The sequence below is a fragment of the Callithrix jacchus genome, chromosome 1 (assembly GCF_049354715.1).
Source record: "Callithrix jacchus isolate 240 chromosome 1, calJac240_pri, whole genome shotgun sequence".
Lineage (NCBI taxonomy): Eukaryota > Metazoa > Chordata > Mammalia > Primates > Cebidae > Callithrix > Callithrix jacchus.
The window spans coordinates 173,735,764-173,752,333 of NC_133502.1; the positions used below are offsets into that span (position 1 = coordinate 173,735,764).

The 16,570-nt window shown below is 42.4% G+C and overlaps 2 protein-coding genes and 1 pseudogene across 14 annotated transcripts in view; 1 reads left to right on the top strand and 2 right to left on the bottom strand.

Annotated features, from left to right (window-relative positions):
- Window positions 1-6,293, bottom strand: part of SCAI (suppressor of cancer cell invasion) — a 201,738-nt gene extending 195,445 nt beyond the window's left edge. For all 9 annotated transcript variants that reach the window (XR_013518820.1, XM_035257363.3, XM_078327014.1 and 6 more), the window contains exons 1-2: window positions 6,150-6,293; window positions 5,397-5,441 (exon numbers count right to left, since the gene is read on the bottom strand). Coding sequence is in view for 2 of the 9 variants with exons in the window: in XM_035257363.3 (XP_035113254.1) it covers window positions 5,397-5,441; window positions 6,150-6,202 (98 nt within the window). In the remaining 7 variants the exon portion in view is untranslated. The remainder of the gene's footprint in view (window positions 1-5,396; window positions 5,442-6,149) is intronic.
- Window positions 6,294-10,293: 4,000 nt separating this feature from the next.
- The window catches only part of PPP6C (protein phosphatase 6 catalytic subunit), a 44,108-nt gene continuing 37,831 nt past the window's right edge, over window positions 10,294-16,570 (bottom strand). The window contains exon 7 of one of the 4 annotated variants that reach the window (XM_003732049.7): window positions 10,294-13,547. In XM_003732049.7, coding sequence (XP_003732097.1) covers window positions 13,299-13,547 — 249 coding nt within the window. In that variant the 3' untranslated portion in view covers window positions 10,294-13,298. Of the gene's footprint in view, window positions 13,548-14,243; window positions 16,370-16,570 lie in introns of those variants that run through there. The other 3 variants (XM_078327067.1, XM_054243816.2, XM_054243811.2) reach the window with 3 other exon arrangements.
- LOC118144321 (ribose-phosphate pyrophosphokinase 1-like) lies at window positions 13,518-15,237 on the top strand (annotated as a pseudogene). Its single transcript, XR_013518838.1, has one exon. The product of XR_013518838.1 is annotated as a ribose-phosphate pyrophosphokinase 1-like (transcript).

The following is a 16,570-nucleotide window of genomic DNA, read 5'->3' on the forward strand; positions in this document are numbered from 1 at the left end:
CTTCTGACCTCAGGTGGTCCATCTGCCTCGGACTCCCAAAGTGCTGGGATTACAGACATGAGCCACTGTGCCTGGACAAGAAGCAATCTTTGAAAACTCACAACACATGTTTGATTTTAGAGATACCATGAATGTAAAAATTGAACTTTATTTTCTTCTTCACTTTACTCCCGAAAACTCAAGAGCCAGACACCAAAGCAACCATTAGCAATAATAGTCTGTGCACTTTTGGACTTTCTGGTCTACACACTAATTTTGCCACTGGCTTTATTCTGCTTCTTTCATTTCTTCTTGGCCTTTATTTTTAATCCATTCATTTTGAAAAGACATGGGAAATAAAAGATATTTGATGGGTGCTTTTTAACCTAAAAGTTATTGTGTACTTTCTATTGCCAGGCACTATTCTAGGCACTTTACTACTTTAAGATCACACTATTATTTTTATTTTATTTTTTTGAGACGGAGTTTTGCTCGTTGCCCAGCTGGAGTGCAATGGCATGATCTCAGCTCACCACAACCACCACCTCCTTAGTTCAAGCAATTCTCTTGCCTCAGCCTCCCGAGTAGCTGGGATTACAAGCATGCATCACTACACCTGGCTAATTTTGTATTTTTAGTACAGACAGGTTTTCTCCATGTTGGTCAGCCTGGTCTCGAACTCCCTACCTCAGGTGATCCACCCACCTAGGCCTCCCAGAGTGCTGAGATAACAGGCGTGAGCCACGACATCCAGCCGAACTATTATTTCTACTATACAGATGAGAAAACTGAGGCAGAGACAGGCTTATTAACTTGCACATGATCTTACAAACTACATTTGACAAAGCTGAATTCAAATTCAGCCCAGACCATTTCATGTAAGTGTATGTACAGGCCATCATGGGACCCAATAACGTGGTGCAGAGGGAGGGTGGAGGGAAGCCCTCACTGAGCAGTCTTAAAGGAGGGGGCTTGTCAAGGAGCAAGGAGAAAATATTCCAGAGAGAAAAGGAAATAACATACAAAAACCTAGAGCAGGCCAGATACAATGGCTCATGCCTGTAATCCCAACACTTTCCAACACTTTGGGAGGTTGAGGCAGATGGACTGCTTGAGCCCAAGAGTTCAAGACCAGCCTGGCCAACATTGTAAAACCCCACCTCTACAAAAAATACGACAATTAGCTGGGCATAGTGACGCATGTCTGTAGTCCCAGCTACTTGTGAGGCTGAAGCGGGAAAATCACCTGAGCCTGAGAAGTCAAGGCTGCAGGGAGCCATGATCACACCACTGTACTCCAGCCTGGACTGGAGTGAAACCATCTCAAAAAAAAAAAAAAATCCAAAAACAAAAATAAAAACCAAAGCAAAGACGGAACATAAGTTCTAGGAATGGCAAATGGAGCACAGAGTTACATTCAGCAATTACTTCATCTTAAAGGTTCACCAGAAAGTTAAATCATTTAAAAGTAGACATTTAATAGTTCCATCATTGAAAATTTATATGGCCAAAGTATTCACCGTGGCTAGGAAAGTACAAAGGAGTAAAATAAAGGCAATTTTTTTATATGATTAGGCTAAAAGTCTGAATGATGTTGAATAAGTAATGAGGAACCACAGAAGGATCCTAAACAAGAGATTTACAAGATCGACTTGTACAATACGGGGAGGGAATTACAGATTGAAGTCAGGAGGCTATTGAAGAGCCCAGCAGTGAGGTCATGAGAGTTAAACCAGAGCTATCCAAAAGAAATACAATGCAAGTTAAATGTATATAACTTTTAATTTTCTAGTAGCAACATTAGAAAAAGTAAAAAGAAAGGCCGGGTATGGCGTCTCACACCTATAATCCTACCACTTCGGGAGGCCAAAGGTGGCGCATCGTTTGAGCATAGGGGATTGAGACCAGCCTGAGCAATACAGTGAAACCTTGTCTCTTACAAAAAATAAAAAATTAGCCTGACATGATGGTGCACATCTGTAGGCCCAGATACTTGGGAGGCTGAGGTGGAAGGATTGCTTGAGCCAGCCAAGACAAGGCTGCAGTAAGCTGTGATTGCACCACTGCACTCCAGTCTGGACAACAGAGTCTGGACAACTCAACCTGGACAACTCAGCCCTGTCTCAGAAGAAAAAATAAACAGTGAAAATAAATAAGTGAAGGCTGGGTCCAGTGGCCCACACCTGTAATCCCAGTACTTTGGGAGGCCTAGGCAGGCAGATCACTTGAAGCCAGGAGTTTGAGACCAGCCTGGCCAACATGATGAAACCCCGTCTCTACTAAAAACATAAAAATTAGCCAGGCATGGTAGCTGGCACCTGTAATCCCAGCTAGTTGGGAGGCTGAGGCAAGAGAATTACTTGAACCCAGGAGGCAGAGATTGAAGTCAGTCGAGATCATGCCACTGCTCTCCAGCCTGGGCAACAAAGTAAGACTTTGTCTCAAATAGAAAAGAAATAGGCCAAGCGCGGTAGCTCACGCCTATAATCCCAGCACTTTGGGAGGCCAAGGCGGGTGGATCACGAGGTCAAGAGATCGAGACCATCCTGGTCAACGAGGTGAAACCCCATCTCTACTAAAAATACAAAAATTAGCTGGGCATGGTGGTGCGTGCCTATAGTCCCAGCTACTCAGGAGGCTGAGGCAGGAGAACTGCTTGAACCCAGAAGATGGAGGTTGCGGTGAGCCGAGATTGTGCCATTGCACTCCAGTCTGAGTAACAACAGCGAAACTCCATCTCAAAAAAAAAAAAAAGAAATAAGTAAAAATAATTTTAATAATAATTTTATTTACCACCAGGCATGGCAGCTCACGCCTGTAATCCCAGCATTTTGGGAGGTCAAGGTGATAGGCTTGTTTGAGCCCAGGAGTTTGAGACCAGCCTGGGCAACATGTCCAAACCCTGACTCTACAAAACAAAAAAAAGAGCTGGGTGAGGTGAGCTGGGTGAGGAGGTGAGCTGGGTGAGGTGTCAGGCGCCTGTAGTCAGAGGCTGAGTTGCTAGGTGGCTTGAGCCCAGTATGCTGAGGTTGCACCACTGCACTCCAGCCTGGGTGACAGAACCAGACCCTGTCTTAAAAAATATATATATTATTTAAACCTAAAGTATTATTTCACTATGTCATCAATTTTATTCAATTTTTTTTTTTTTTTTGGAAGCGGAGTTTCGCTCTTGTTATCCAGGCTGGACTGCAAATGGCGCAATCTCGGCTCACCGCAACCTCCACCTCCTGGGTTCAAGCAATTCCCCTGCCTCAGCCTCCTGAGTAGCTGGGATGACAGGCACGTGCCACCGTGCCCAGCTAATTTTTTGTATTTTTAGTAGAGACGGGGTTTCACCATGTTGACCAGGATGGTCTCCATCTCTTGACCTCGTGATCCACCAGCCTCGGCCTCCCAAAGTGCTGGGATTACAGGCGTGAGCCACTGCGCCTGGCCTAATTTTTTTCAATTTTTGTACTAACTTGAAATCTAGCATGTATTTTATACTTATTTCAGACACCAAATTCTCATTGGAAACTTATATTTAGATTTCATAAACTGACAGATGAAAAAGATGCCCAAGTTGCTCGAAACATACTTGAACATTTTCCAATAGGTGATCAAGGAGCAATTTGTCAAGTTAATTTAATTACAATTAAATAAAATTTAAAATGGGCTGGGCGTGGTGGCTCACGCCTATAATCCCAGCACTTTGGGAGGCCGAGGCGGGTGGATCACAAGGGCAAGAGATCGAGACCATCCTGGTCAACGAGGTGAAACCCCATCTCTACCAAAAATACAAAAATTAGCTGGGCATGGTGGTGCGCGCCTGTAGTCCCAGCTACTCGGGAGACTGAGGCAGGAGAATTGCTTGAACCCAGAAGGCAGAGGTTGTGGTGAGACGAGAGTGTGCCATTGCACTCCAGTCTGGGTAACAACAGCGAAACTCCGTCTCAAAAAAAAATTTTAAATGTAGCTCCTCAGTCATGCTAGATGCATTTTAAGTGCTCAACCTGCACATGGCTACTGGATTGGACAGTACAGGCCTAAAATGTGACAAAGGAACTCTGCTGGCACTTCCACCAACAGCATTTCGTATCTAGTTACTGTTGAGGTTTTCTGTGTATAAACATCAATAACTTCCCAGATATTAACTATGAAAGTAGTCCTACTGTCACATAACTACAGTAGGTTACATTCTCTAGGCCAATGCCAACATCTGTGAAAAAGGAATCATCTAATGACTACACAGAATTGCTATGTAGTACCTCTCACAAGGAACGCAGTTAAAAATGTTTGTGTGATAAATACATATTCTTCTTCATTACTCAAAGACTAATTCATTTGTTTGTGGACTACTTAAACTCTTCATTTCTATTTTTCTAAGGTTCAACCATTTGAGTTAACTATACCCTGTGTCCAACGGAAAAAGATAAAGCAGTAAGAAAACCTACATTCAGCTGTCTATCAGCAGCGTTATGGGAAAACAGTTAAGAGCTTAAGCTCTGCAGTCAGACTGTCTGGATTCAAATCCTGATTCTATCTTTTACTAGACGCATTATTTTGGGTAAATATTTGGTCTCTCTGTGCCACAGTTCCCTCTTCTGTAAAATAGTGATGACACTACATATTCTCTCAAGGTGCTTTGAGGATTACAGGAGAAAATACACAGAGCATTTGCACACAGTACTTGACACATAGTAGATGCTCAATAAAATTAGTTTCTTTTATTTTTTGAGGCAGGGTCTTGGTGTGTTGCCCACACTGGAGTGCAGTGGCATGATCACTGCTCACTGCATCACTGCAGTCTTGACTTCCTGGGCTCAAGCAATCTTCCCACCTCAGCCTCTTGAGAAGCTGACTACAGGTCCCCAACACCTGCTCAGCTAGTTGTTGTTTTTTTTTTATAATTTTTTGTTTTTGTGGGTCCATAGTAAGTATATACATTTATGGGACTGGCTAGTTTTTAAATTTTTTGTAGAGACAGGGCCTTGCTCTGTTGCCCAGACTCGTCTTGAACTCTCAGGCTCAAATGATCCTCCTGCCTCAGCTTCCCAAAGTGCTGGGATTGAAGGCATGAGCCACCGCAGCCAATGTTAGCTTTTTAAACAGAGATGCTGGAGAAACTGAAATTATGTCTAAGGTTAAAAAAAAAAAAAAAAAAAAAAAAAAAACTACAGAGGTCATGCTGAGAAAAAGTAGGATTTCTCAATTATCCATGTCTCCCACCTTACCTTAGATACCAAAAAAAAAAATCAACTGTAGAGGTGGTAATTTGAAGTCCTCAAAAGAAAAATCAGCATGTGGTTATAGTCATTTAAAAAGGGGATAAATAAGAAACTTCATCTACTGACAGGGTACAATTATGCAGTACAGCACAGGTGCAGCCAAGCAAAAAGAAAAACATAAGGCAAAATAGGAAGGCACTGCCTTACCTGCTTCTCCGTTTTCGAGGCGGTTTCTCCACTGTGCCAGTCAGTCTACAGACCAAACAAATGAGACAGTAACTAAAAGTAACATACAAGAAAACATCTCCCGGCGCTACCGTGCCAGTCAGGAACTACATGGACCACCCTCTAGGAACACAGGCTCGCCAAGCCCAGACCTGACCTTACAAATGCCTTATGCCCTGTTTCCCCAATTTACCAAGACCAAGCACTCCTGGGACTCACCGTTCCCCCAATTCCCCCTGAGCCCAAACCCTCTTGGTCCCTCACCCCATCCTCAGCCGCTGTTCGTCACAGCCCTGTTCCCCAAAATCACCCACCTCCACCTACTCATTGTCTGCCTCGTCACCCCCGCAAGCCCCCCCAGCCTCCCCTTTCCAGTGACCACCCGCTCCCAACTGTGCACTGCCCCTCCGCGCCCCGCCTCTCCGGGCCCGGCGACCCCCGCATTCCGTGGCCCCTCCGGGGGCACGCGCGCCTTGCCCCTCCCGGCCCAGCGCCCCCAGCCTCACCCCTCGGCGCTCCTTCCCTCACACGCCCCTCTCACCTGGCCTCGAGAATGCAATCGCGCCCAGCCCGCGCCGCCGCCTCCAGGGGCCCCCCGGATCCCCCAGTCTGCACCCCCCGCCCCTCCAGTCTCTGTGCCCCGAATGCTCCGCGGCCCCGAGCCGCTGCCCCTGGGCCCGCTCCCTGGCCCCCGCCCCATCCCCAACCCCGGCCTCCACCCAGCCCCCGCCCCACCTGGGGGCCAGGCGACTCCGCGGCTGCTGGGGCTGCCGGGCTCCTCTGACCATCCGGCTCCTGCTCCGCCGCGGGAGCTGCTCCGGCGGCCGCAGGGCTCGCTCGGGAAGCTGAGGCGGCGGAGACTGGAGTAGGCGGAGAGGCGGGAGGAGGGCCTCGCGCCTCTGCAAGGCTTGCCGCGGGGCCCGCCTCCACCGCGCCTCTCCTTGGCTCCTATTGGCTAGAGCCGTAATGTGGACGGAAACCTGGTAGTTGATTGGACTCTCGGGCCGTCATATCCCGCGCTGCCCACCCAGAGGTTTGGTTGAGACTGCAGGTGGCGGCGGAGGTGCCTTAGAGATTGCTAGCTGGGCCCGAGGAGACCCGGGCGCCACCATCCGCCAAAAAGTAGGAACTGCACCCCCGGCGCCAGACACCTGCCCCAGGTTCTCCTGGCTCTGCGTCCTGCATCCCACACACCTGCACCGCTCCAGGACCCAAAGCAAGCCTGAAATCTCCCAGTTTCCTCTAGCAAGTGCGACAGTGAGGCAACTCTCACAAACGTGCTTCCCTTTAAGCCACCTCGAATGCGATCCCTGTCCCTACATCTTGCTGAAATTGTCTCACAGCTCACAGCTACCCCTCAAAAAGGATCCAGCGAGAAACTGTAAGAATCCACCAAAATAATGCATGGTTTGGCTGCTCAATCCTCTGCAGAAAATATCACTAGCTTGGGTTCCGGCTTTTAAGAAAGAGATTTTTTTTTTTAATTACCATGAAAGAAAAATCAACACTGCAAATAGAACCGATGCCATCTAAAACGCAACATGTTCCATTTTGAAAGGCCTGAACAAATTTGATCCGAGTGTGAGCTAACCATCCTGATTCTGTGACTATTAGAAGTTCTAGAGCAATAAATCAATTTTAAAATGTTTTACTGTATTTTTGACAGACAAGCATGCAAAACTCCCTGTCATAAGCATAATTAGCCTTCGTCTTCTGCTTTAACAAAGCTATCCTTGAAAATAAGACTCAGCTAATTAACATATTATAAAATTCTTGAAGGTGGGAAGGCCTCTCTAAATCTCTACCCCTGTGTGCATTTGTTTGGTAAATTCTTTTTTTTATTTATTTATTTTTTTTTTGAGACGACGGAGTTTCACTGTTGTTACCCAGGCTGGAGTGCAATGGCACGATCTCGGCTCACTGCAACCTCCGCCTCCTGGGTTCACCCAATTCCCCTGCCTCAGCCTCCTGAGTAGCTGGGATTACAGGCACGCGCCACCATGCCCAGCTAATTTTTTGTATTTTTAGTAGAGACGGGGTTTCACCATGTTGACCAGGATGGTCTCCATCTCTTGACCTCGTGATCCACCCGCCTCGGCCTCCCAAAGTGCTGGGATTACAGGCATGAGCCACCGCGCCCGGCCTTGTTTGGTAAATTCTTAGCATCCGTTCAGAGTTGGGAGGAAGCATAAAACTTTCTGTTAAGCCACTTCCATGTTATTAGAACATCTTTTATGCCTCAATAATATGACAGCCTCGAGTAGTACATGTCAACATTGAGGTGGGGAGAATTTCTCATCGATCTCCATAAATGGCAAAAATTAGACTCGTTTTTCACAAAACCAAATGTATTTGGTGTAAAAATCTGTCTTTCCTTCTGAGATGGTCCTTCCTACATTTTTAAGGGTAAAACGACTTTCCATTTATGAAGTAATACTGATGGTAAATTGTAGTGGGATTTGAAAAATTGCTTTGACAAGGAAAAAAGTGTCAAATCTCTGTTGGTCCCCCAAATTAGTATTGTATGTAATCCTATAGTCACAGAACCACAAATCACCTCAATCTCAACCAAGTTTCCACCCATATTATCAAGCCAGAGAGAGGAAAGAACTCCGGAATAATTCATGTCAGATGCAGGGGGATCATAAACTCACTAGGGAAGTAATCTTGAAATACATTTATTACATTCCTTATTAAAAATCCAGGCCAGACGTGGTGGCTCACACCTGTAAACCCAGCACTTTGGGAGGCCAAGGTGGGAGGATCACCTGAGGTCGGGAGTTTGATATCAGCCTTACCAACATAGAGAAACCCCATCTCTACTAAGAATACAAAACTAGCTGGGCGTCCTGGCACATTCCTGTAATTCCAGCTACTAGGGAGGCTGAGGCGGAGGTTGCAATGAGCCAAGATTGCACCATTGCACTCCTGCGCAAAACTCCATCTCAAAAAAAAAAAAATCCACTGCCTGCTTTTTAGCGTCTTCCATAATTGACCAATCCTCACTGCTATGTGGCAGATATTGTCAATAGAACAGAAGCTATTCATTTCTTATGCCTTCCCAAAAAGTATCGAGTCTTCACATTGTGTCCAAATGATCTCTGCTTGTTTTTACTCTGTAAGACATACAAACCCCATCATTCCAGTCCACATTTAATTTACACTTTTTATCTTCCCCAATTACTCAATCCCATATCAAACATTTCCTTCTCCAAATTTATTGTACGTAAAAAATCTACACTATGTTAGCCATTATACATTGCCTTGGATTATTCTTCCCAACTCCAATGAATTTGAACAAATGGTGTAAGCATATGAGCCCTTAAAAAAAGGCAGCTTTGGGCCAGATACTGGGTGCTTTGTGTGTGCTATTTTTGATACTGAGATTAACCCTGTCTGATAGTCTTATTTTAGACACAGAAATTTAAGATTCAGAAAATTCAGTTTATTCAGGGTCACACAGCTACAATAACCAATACTGCTTAAAATAGAGGGCTAAAGATATACTCTGCTGTGCCCTCCAGGGATTCAAGTTCCAGCTTTCCTGTGCAACCTTAGACAAGTCACCTATCCTTTCTAAGCCTATTTCCTCATCTGGGGGAAAAAAGAAGAAAAAAGGTTCTACAGAAAGATGAATAAAAAAATTTTTTTAAGTTTGGGCTGGGCACAGTGGCTTATGTTTGTAATCCCAGTGCTTTAAGAGACCAAGATGGGAGATTTCTTCAGTCCAGGACTTCAAGACTAGCCTGGGCAACATAGGAAGACCCCATCTCTAAGAAAAAATTAAAATTAAAAATAATAAAGGTAATATAGTTATAGGCCCATAGCAAGGGCCTATCACAAAATAGAGAATGCAACAATTTAGCTACATATGCTGAATACAGGTTAGCTGCTATTACTGCATGGCAGAGCTGGATTTTCACGTAGATCTGATCCCAAAACCTGTGCTATTCCATAATGCCTCCATAAGGACTTTTTTTTTTTTTTTTGAGATGGAATCTCTGTCACCAGGCTGGAGTACAGTGGCTCAATCTTGGCTCACTGCAGCCTCCACTTCCCGGGTTCAAGTGATTCTCCTGCCTCAGCCTCCTGAGTAGCTGGGAGTACAGGCACATGCCACCACACCCAGCTAATTTTTTATTTGTAGTAGCGACGGGGTTTCACCATGTTGGCCAGGACGGTCCTGATCTCTTGACCTTGTGATCTGCCTGCCTTGGCCTCCCAGTGTTGGGATTACAGATATGAGCCACTGTGCCCAGACCATGCAGTCTTTTATAACCCACCACTTATATACAAAAGCAAAGTGCTGCTGAGCATAGTGGGTACCTAGGGATTGAGTGGAATATACGTATGTAGTAAGTATTTTTGTTGACAACACAAAAGAAATCTATAAATGTCATGCATTTTTGAATTAAGAAAACATTTGAATGATCTGAGCCAGCATAAGTCTACTCTCATGAGGGTAAGAAAGGCACAAATTCACCAATAGATTGACAGGGAAATAGAAAACTAACAGGAGGGGAATGCAGAACCAACCTTCCCCAAGCATCTAGTGTGTCTGGCATCATGCTGGGGACTTTCCAATGTTTCTTTTTGGTGGTTTACTTCTGCGTATTTCATCAGCATTACTGCACACTGTAAATACACATTTGAAAGAGTTGTGAGGATCTCATGAAGCATAGTTCTGGGCACTGGGTCGAGGTTGTAACAATAAACACTGCCTTTAAAGAACTGGAACACTTATCACAGAGTCAAATGCAAAACAAAAGTTTCACTGTTGTTTAACAGTCAAGCAACCACATGGAGGAATAAGCATTTTTTAATTTCTTATATAAAATGCTAACTTCTTATCAGGACATACTACAGACTGTGCATTAAATTTTTTGACAAACCTCCTAGAATCTTTTTATTAATTTACACTGAGGGAATAGAGCACCTTTCATCCAAAGAACTGAAGGTGCTTTACAAACGTTAGCATTTAAAAAACAGTTACATTTTAAAAATCTGTATTCTTGCTGCTAAATCTCTTTGACTCCAGATACATAATTTCCTGGAAGCTGATAGAAACCGATTCTATTTCTGACAATGAAAGAGGCTCAGAAAGAGTCCTGATTTGCTTTCACAATACAGGCATTTTCCAAAACCTGGTGCTGGGCTTACAAAGCAAACACACAAAAATCTTAATGCAATGAACAATATTTCAAACCTTATTTCCAAAGCAAAACCTAGGGCTTAAGATGTCAAAAATCTTCCAACAGTTCTAGACATCCAGACCGAACAGGAGCTGATGCAGGTTGCACATGAGATGTACTGCTGATCCGGGCATTTTAGGATCACACCCAAATGAACATAAAGTAGTGAAACTTTATGGGGTAACACATTAACTTAGAAAAAGCTGGCCAAAAGCATATCGGCTATATGAGGAAAGGGAGTAAATGGCAATTCAAAGTAGACAGTTCTCACTAGAGCCTAGGGCACTTTATTAGAAACCAAGTATATCATAGGCAAATAAAAATAGTTCTTACCCCCATTGACACAACATAAGGGATTTTACATTCAGCCTAGATACAGGGAGTAACAAATCCTCCTGCCCATAAATCTATGACTTGCAAGTATCTTCCACCACATGATTACTCTATATAGTACATAGCCCTTATTTATTAGAGGCATCCAAAATATTCCTTGTAGGCTCATAAAGTCCAATACATTCGCTTTCTCTTCCCTTTACACGTCTAATAGTAAAAACTATTTTTTCCATGCAAAAAGCCATTATTCAGTTGAAGAGAAATCAGGCAAAACAGAGATGGCAGTTAAGGAATGGAGAGAATATTATTGGCACATGCCCAACTAGTGACAAACAAATGCAGTACGCAAGGACCTAAAAATAAAAGTCACATTATAGGGATAACAAAAACTACATCAATCTAAGCTAAGGAGGGTCCAACAGGAAGGGAGGGCTGGGAGTTACTGGTCCTATTGGTACAACTTAAGTGGAAAGCAAACACTTAAATTTATGGTAACAGGAAAAAAAAATTACTGCAGAGAGCTGTTCAAAGACCGCACCAAGTTGTCTGCATCATTAATTTCCAGTGTTTCACAATTAGTAAAATACATAGCTACATATCCCTGTAAGATAAAAATACCTTTCCACCTGAATTACACTGGGGTCAGGGCGGTAACATGAAGTTACTGACCCAACATTAGTTCAAGTGTGTGCAGTAAATGTCTTAGCCACCTCTTTCATATATCTATATAATTAAAAACTATGTAAGGAGCTTGGTGGTTTGAGGAAAAAAAATAAAATCAAAACAGTTTTGTGCTCATTTAATAAAAGAAAACCCTGATGAAAAATTATATGCCAAGAAGCTTAGACTATAAAGATTTTTATTGCATTTTTAGGTAACCTGGAAGTTCTTATCCTGAAGGGGAAAAGTTGGTTTTCAAAACTACCTGAACAGATGCTAAAGTGCTTTATTAATTGACTGGCTTCACAAGTATTTCCTGGAATGACAAAAATTAATTATACTAAAGGGATACCAACTATTTCACAAAATGGTACATTCCAACATCATTTATGACTACAGTCATAAGAGATACTGGAATACTTGTCCTTATTAAGTGGACAGTTGCATATTAAGAACTGATCACCACAACCCTTTGGATATTCAAAATACTTACACAAAGCTGAAATATGGTATCACAGACCTTTACAAAAAAGGACAACTTGTTTCTTTTTCTACACTTTAAATAAACTGCTTCAGATTACAGTTCACAAATACAAGAGTCCTGACTTTTCAACCTTTCCAGTTGCAGTTAAAAAAATCACTTTCTAAAAGTTAAGGTCAAGTGTTACATTACAGCAAGAGAATTATTCCTATTGAAAAGTACATAGATTTTACTTAATGATATTCATGATAGATTGTAAACTGGATTGATCACATTCTACTCAACTGGTATCAAATTAACACATCAGCATTACAAGTATTAAATGTTTTTCTATTACTATAGAGGATATAAACCAAAACATTAATATGGCAGTTATGTTCTTTAGGCACAGTTTAGTGATTTTTTTTTTAAATAAAAACTATTGAATTTCAATTGAAGTTTTAAACTCAATAACCAAAGGGTCAAGAACTCTGATTAGGAAAAAAGAAAATAACTTTAGACTAACAATGTAAGCTGTTTAAAATTTCTAACACTTAACCTATCTGAGTTTTATTTAAGATTATTTTATTAAAAAATACAAGGAATCTGAAAAAAGATCAATACAATTATCTTAATGTACAAAGTCATAAGCTGTAGCAGTTTTTAACTAAAATTTAAAAACACAACAAGGAGGGCAGCCCTTTAGACCAATTTATTTCATATCCATTTAAAATATCATCCAACAAAGGACAATGAAGTTTACATCTGGGACAGGTATACATAATTTGAGGCATCTGGAGTCCAACGTGCCCACTGAATAACAACTTTGCTGCTGAAATTTCTTAAAATTTACCAAACTAAAACAAATGGCTGAATGATATAAAAGGAGGAGTATTTAGGTGTAATCTGTCAATTGGCTTTTAAAAAAAGGAAACATCCTGTTTCCCAGACCAGTAAATAAGCAAGAGCTACATGCAGCACTGTGAGTATTAAGACATTTCTCAAGTGTTCTCAAATGAGTCCAGGGTGGGGATGGGATGGGGGGAAAATTGATAGAAAAACTTTGCTATAGACACCACAACAAACAATAAATTTAGATAATTTAAAATTAAAAAAAAAAGGCAAGAGGCAGCATTTCAGCAGCAAAGTGCTCAATAAAAAGTATATTGTAGAGGGTAATACAAGAAAATTGGGGTATGAATAGGACAGAAAAATGGGTCAGCAGGATGGGTGAAGGCCTCAAAGGAAATACGGTGTTGTCGTTCTGGGAGGAATAACACGTTCTGAATCTGGAACTGCCCGGAATAACTTTGGTTCTCTTGTATTTACATCTTTGAAGACCATGATCGAAGCAATATTTCCACAACGATAGCAGTAATTAGGAGCAGACCAGACTGTCACGAGCTTCTCATCAAACATAAATTTATAGCCTTCGTGCACTAGTTGATGTGCTCTGCAGATGAGTTTTAAGTTGTTGATATGAACAAACTGCAATTTAGAAAGGCACTGTAAGTATTTAGCACTTAAAAAACAATCAGCCTACATACATAAGAAAATAATCATTTAAATAAAGTACCAAATCCTGTTACTACTAAAGGTATCATGATTATAGAACCCACTCTATAATTATCCCCAATAATTTAATACGTTTAGGTAAACAGAGCAATTTTGGCTTGAGTCAATTGCACAGTTACTGAGTAACTCGTTAGAAATAACTAGTTAGAAATTTCTGAAAGAAAAGCACTCAATAAGTACTATGAAACAAAATTCTGTTTTCTGATTTAATAAAGATATTGCTATTAATATCTATCATTTACTGAAAGTTCAGTATATGTAGATATTGCAATAATTCTCAAAGAGATTATTCTTTTGCAACTTAAGGAAACAAAAGCTCAGGCTAGATAAAAAACTTATCTAAATTAAGACACACTGATGGGATTAGAACCCAGTTTTCTGGCTTCATTATGACACTGCAGCGCTTCCCAATATAAGGTCGTGCGTGTGTGTGTGTGTGTGTGTGTGTGTGTGTGTGTGTAACTGAAAATAGTTGAAGTTCAAAGTATTGCCTAGCTTGAAGATGGCGGAGTAGCAATGCAAATCAGTTAGTACTTCGGGTCCAGTCTCTGCAGCAGCTGTCATCACTTAGCGAAGAGTGCTTAGGGTAGTTGGCCAGGACGCCGAATACAAAAAATCTTCAGCGGCAGCTCCCACCAGGAACTTACCTCAGAAAACTGCTGACTGCCTGGGCCTGGAGTTAGGCAAGGTAGTGGCTAATAAATTCAGCAACCAGGAGACTTGTGTGGGAAATGGCGAAAGTGTACGTGAAAAGGATGTCTACATCACTCAGAATGGTTGTGGCAAAATCTATGACAATTTAATGGAGCCTTTGATCATGATTAATGCCTGTAAGAGTGCTTCAGCCAGCCGGGTTACTGCAGTCATCCCATGCTTCCCTTATGCCCAGAAGGACAAGAAAGATAAGAGTTGGGTGCCAATCTCAGCCAAGCTTGTTGCAAATTTGCCATCTGTAGCAGGAGCAGATCACATATATTATCACCATGGACCTACATGCTTCTCAAATTCAGGGCTTTTTTGATATACCAGTGGACAATTTGTATGCAGAGCCAGGTATCCTGAAGTGGACAAGAGAGAATATCTCTGAGTCAAAGAACTGTGCTATTGTCTCATCTGGTGCTGGTGGAGCTAAGAGAGTGACCTCCATTGCAGACAGGCTGAATGTGGGCTTTGCCTTGATTCACAAAGGCCAATGAAGTGGACTGCATGGTGCTGGTGGGAGATGTGAAGGATTAGGTGGCCACCCTTGTGGATGACATGGCTGACACTTATGGAACAATCTGCCGTGCAGCTGACAAACTTCTCTCAGCTGGAGCCACCAGTTTATACTATCTTGACTCATGGAATCTTCTCTGGTCCGGCTATTTCTCGCATCAACAGTGCGTGCTTTAAAGCAGTAGTAGTCACCAATACCATACCCCAGGAGGACAAGATGAAGCACTGCTCCAATATACAGGTGATTGACATCTTTATGATCCTTGCAGAAGCCATCAAGAAAACTCACAATGAAGAATCCATTTCTTACCTATTCAGTCATGTCCCTTTATAATAGAGTAACTTCTGAGGCTTTTTAAGAATAAAATCCTCCCCACCTCTTGTTTTCCCCTGGTATTGGAAGACAAATAACAGCAGAAGACCCAGCTTGTTCCAGTGTAGCTTTCTACATCCCATATCAGGTATAAATTAGCTTATCCAAAATGGGAAAAGACAGATTGAGATTAACTGCTGGGACTTCCTACCTGCATTGTCTCATCCTGGCTTCCTTCATGATTTTGTGAACCCTTCAGCTTTAACTACAACTCAGCTGTTGCAAGATTTCAGACTTTTGAGGATGTTGTGTGGGGGTGTGATTGGAGAAGCTCAGACCACTTTGCACGTGAATGCTTCAGGGTTTTCCTTATCAGGAACAACCAGCAACAAAGCCAACCCATATGTGACCAGGTCTCCCCAAGGTCTATGCTAAATTACAGCAAAAGGCCTGGGCAACCCCAAACCTAGTCCCAGTGGCTGAGCACCCTGTAAGGCAGGAGCAGGCAGCTTGGCTTGAGCAGCCATGGAATAGGGAGGTGACTGAGGTGGGAGGCAGCACAGCGAAGCAAATGTTTCTTGGGAGGAAGAAGCCTGATCTGCTTGACTATGTGGCTTGGATTCTCTTTTGTACCTATTACCTTTATCCATCTTGATCCTTTCCTGGCCAAATATCCTCTTGGGCCTAAATGAACACTGTACCACAGTCTTCCGGAAAGCAAATGTGCTTCCTGATATGTAATTGCTAACATTCACATTAGATGATTTGCTGTAGCTTAATCTTCCTTAGCCTATTGCCACTGCAACAGTAGGTTTTAGGTAATACGGTAGTACCTTTTGATCAATTTAAGTATTTAATTTTCATCTTCCTTCTTTGGATCTATTTGGCCTTTCAAATGAACTAATATTTCTGTTAAAAAAAAGACTGATGTAGGCCAGGCACGGGGCTCACGCTTGTAATCCCAGCACTTTGGGAGTCCAAGGCAGGTGGATAACCTGAAGTCAGGAGTTCAAGACCAGCCTGGGCAACAGGGTGAAACCCTATCTCTACTAAAAATACAAATCTTAGCTGGGCATGGTGGCACATGCCTGGGGTCCCAGATACCTGGGAGGCTGAGGCAGAACTGCTTGAACCTGGGAGGCAGAGGTTCCAGTGAGCCAAGATCACACCATCGCACTCCAGCCTGGGTAACAGAGCAAAACTCCATCTCAAAAATAGAAAAGGAACATTTATTTTATATGTTATTACCAAGTGGATGCCGGAGTAGGTGTTTTCACTGTGAGATCTTATTTAACCACTAAAGAAAGACATACATTAATACTTAAACTAGAACTTTAATATCCATAGCCACCATATTTTGAGTAAAGTAGACTACAAGTTTGTTATCTAGGGCCACCATAGTTCTCTA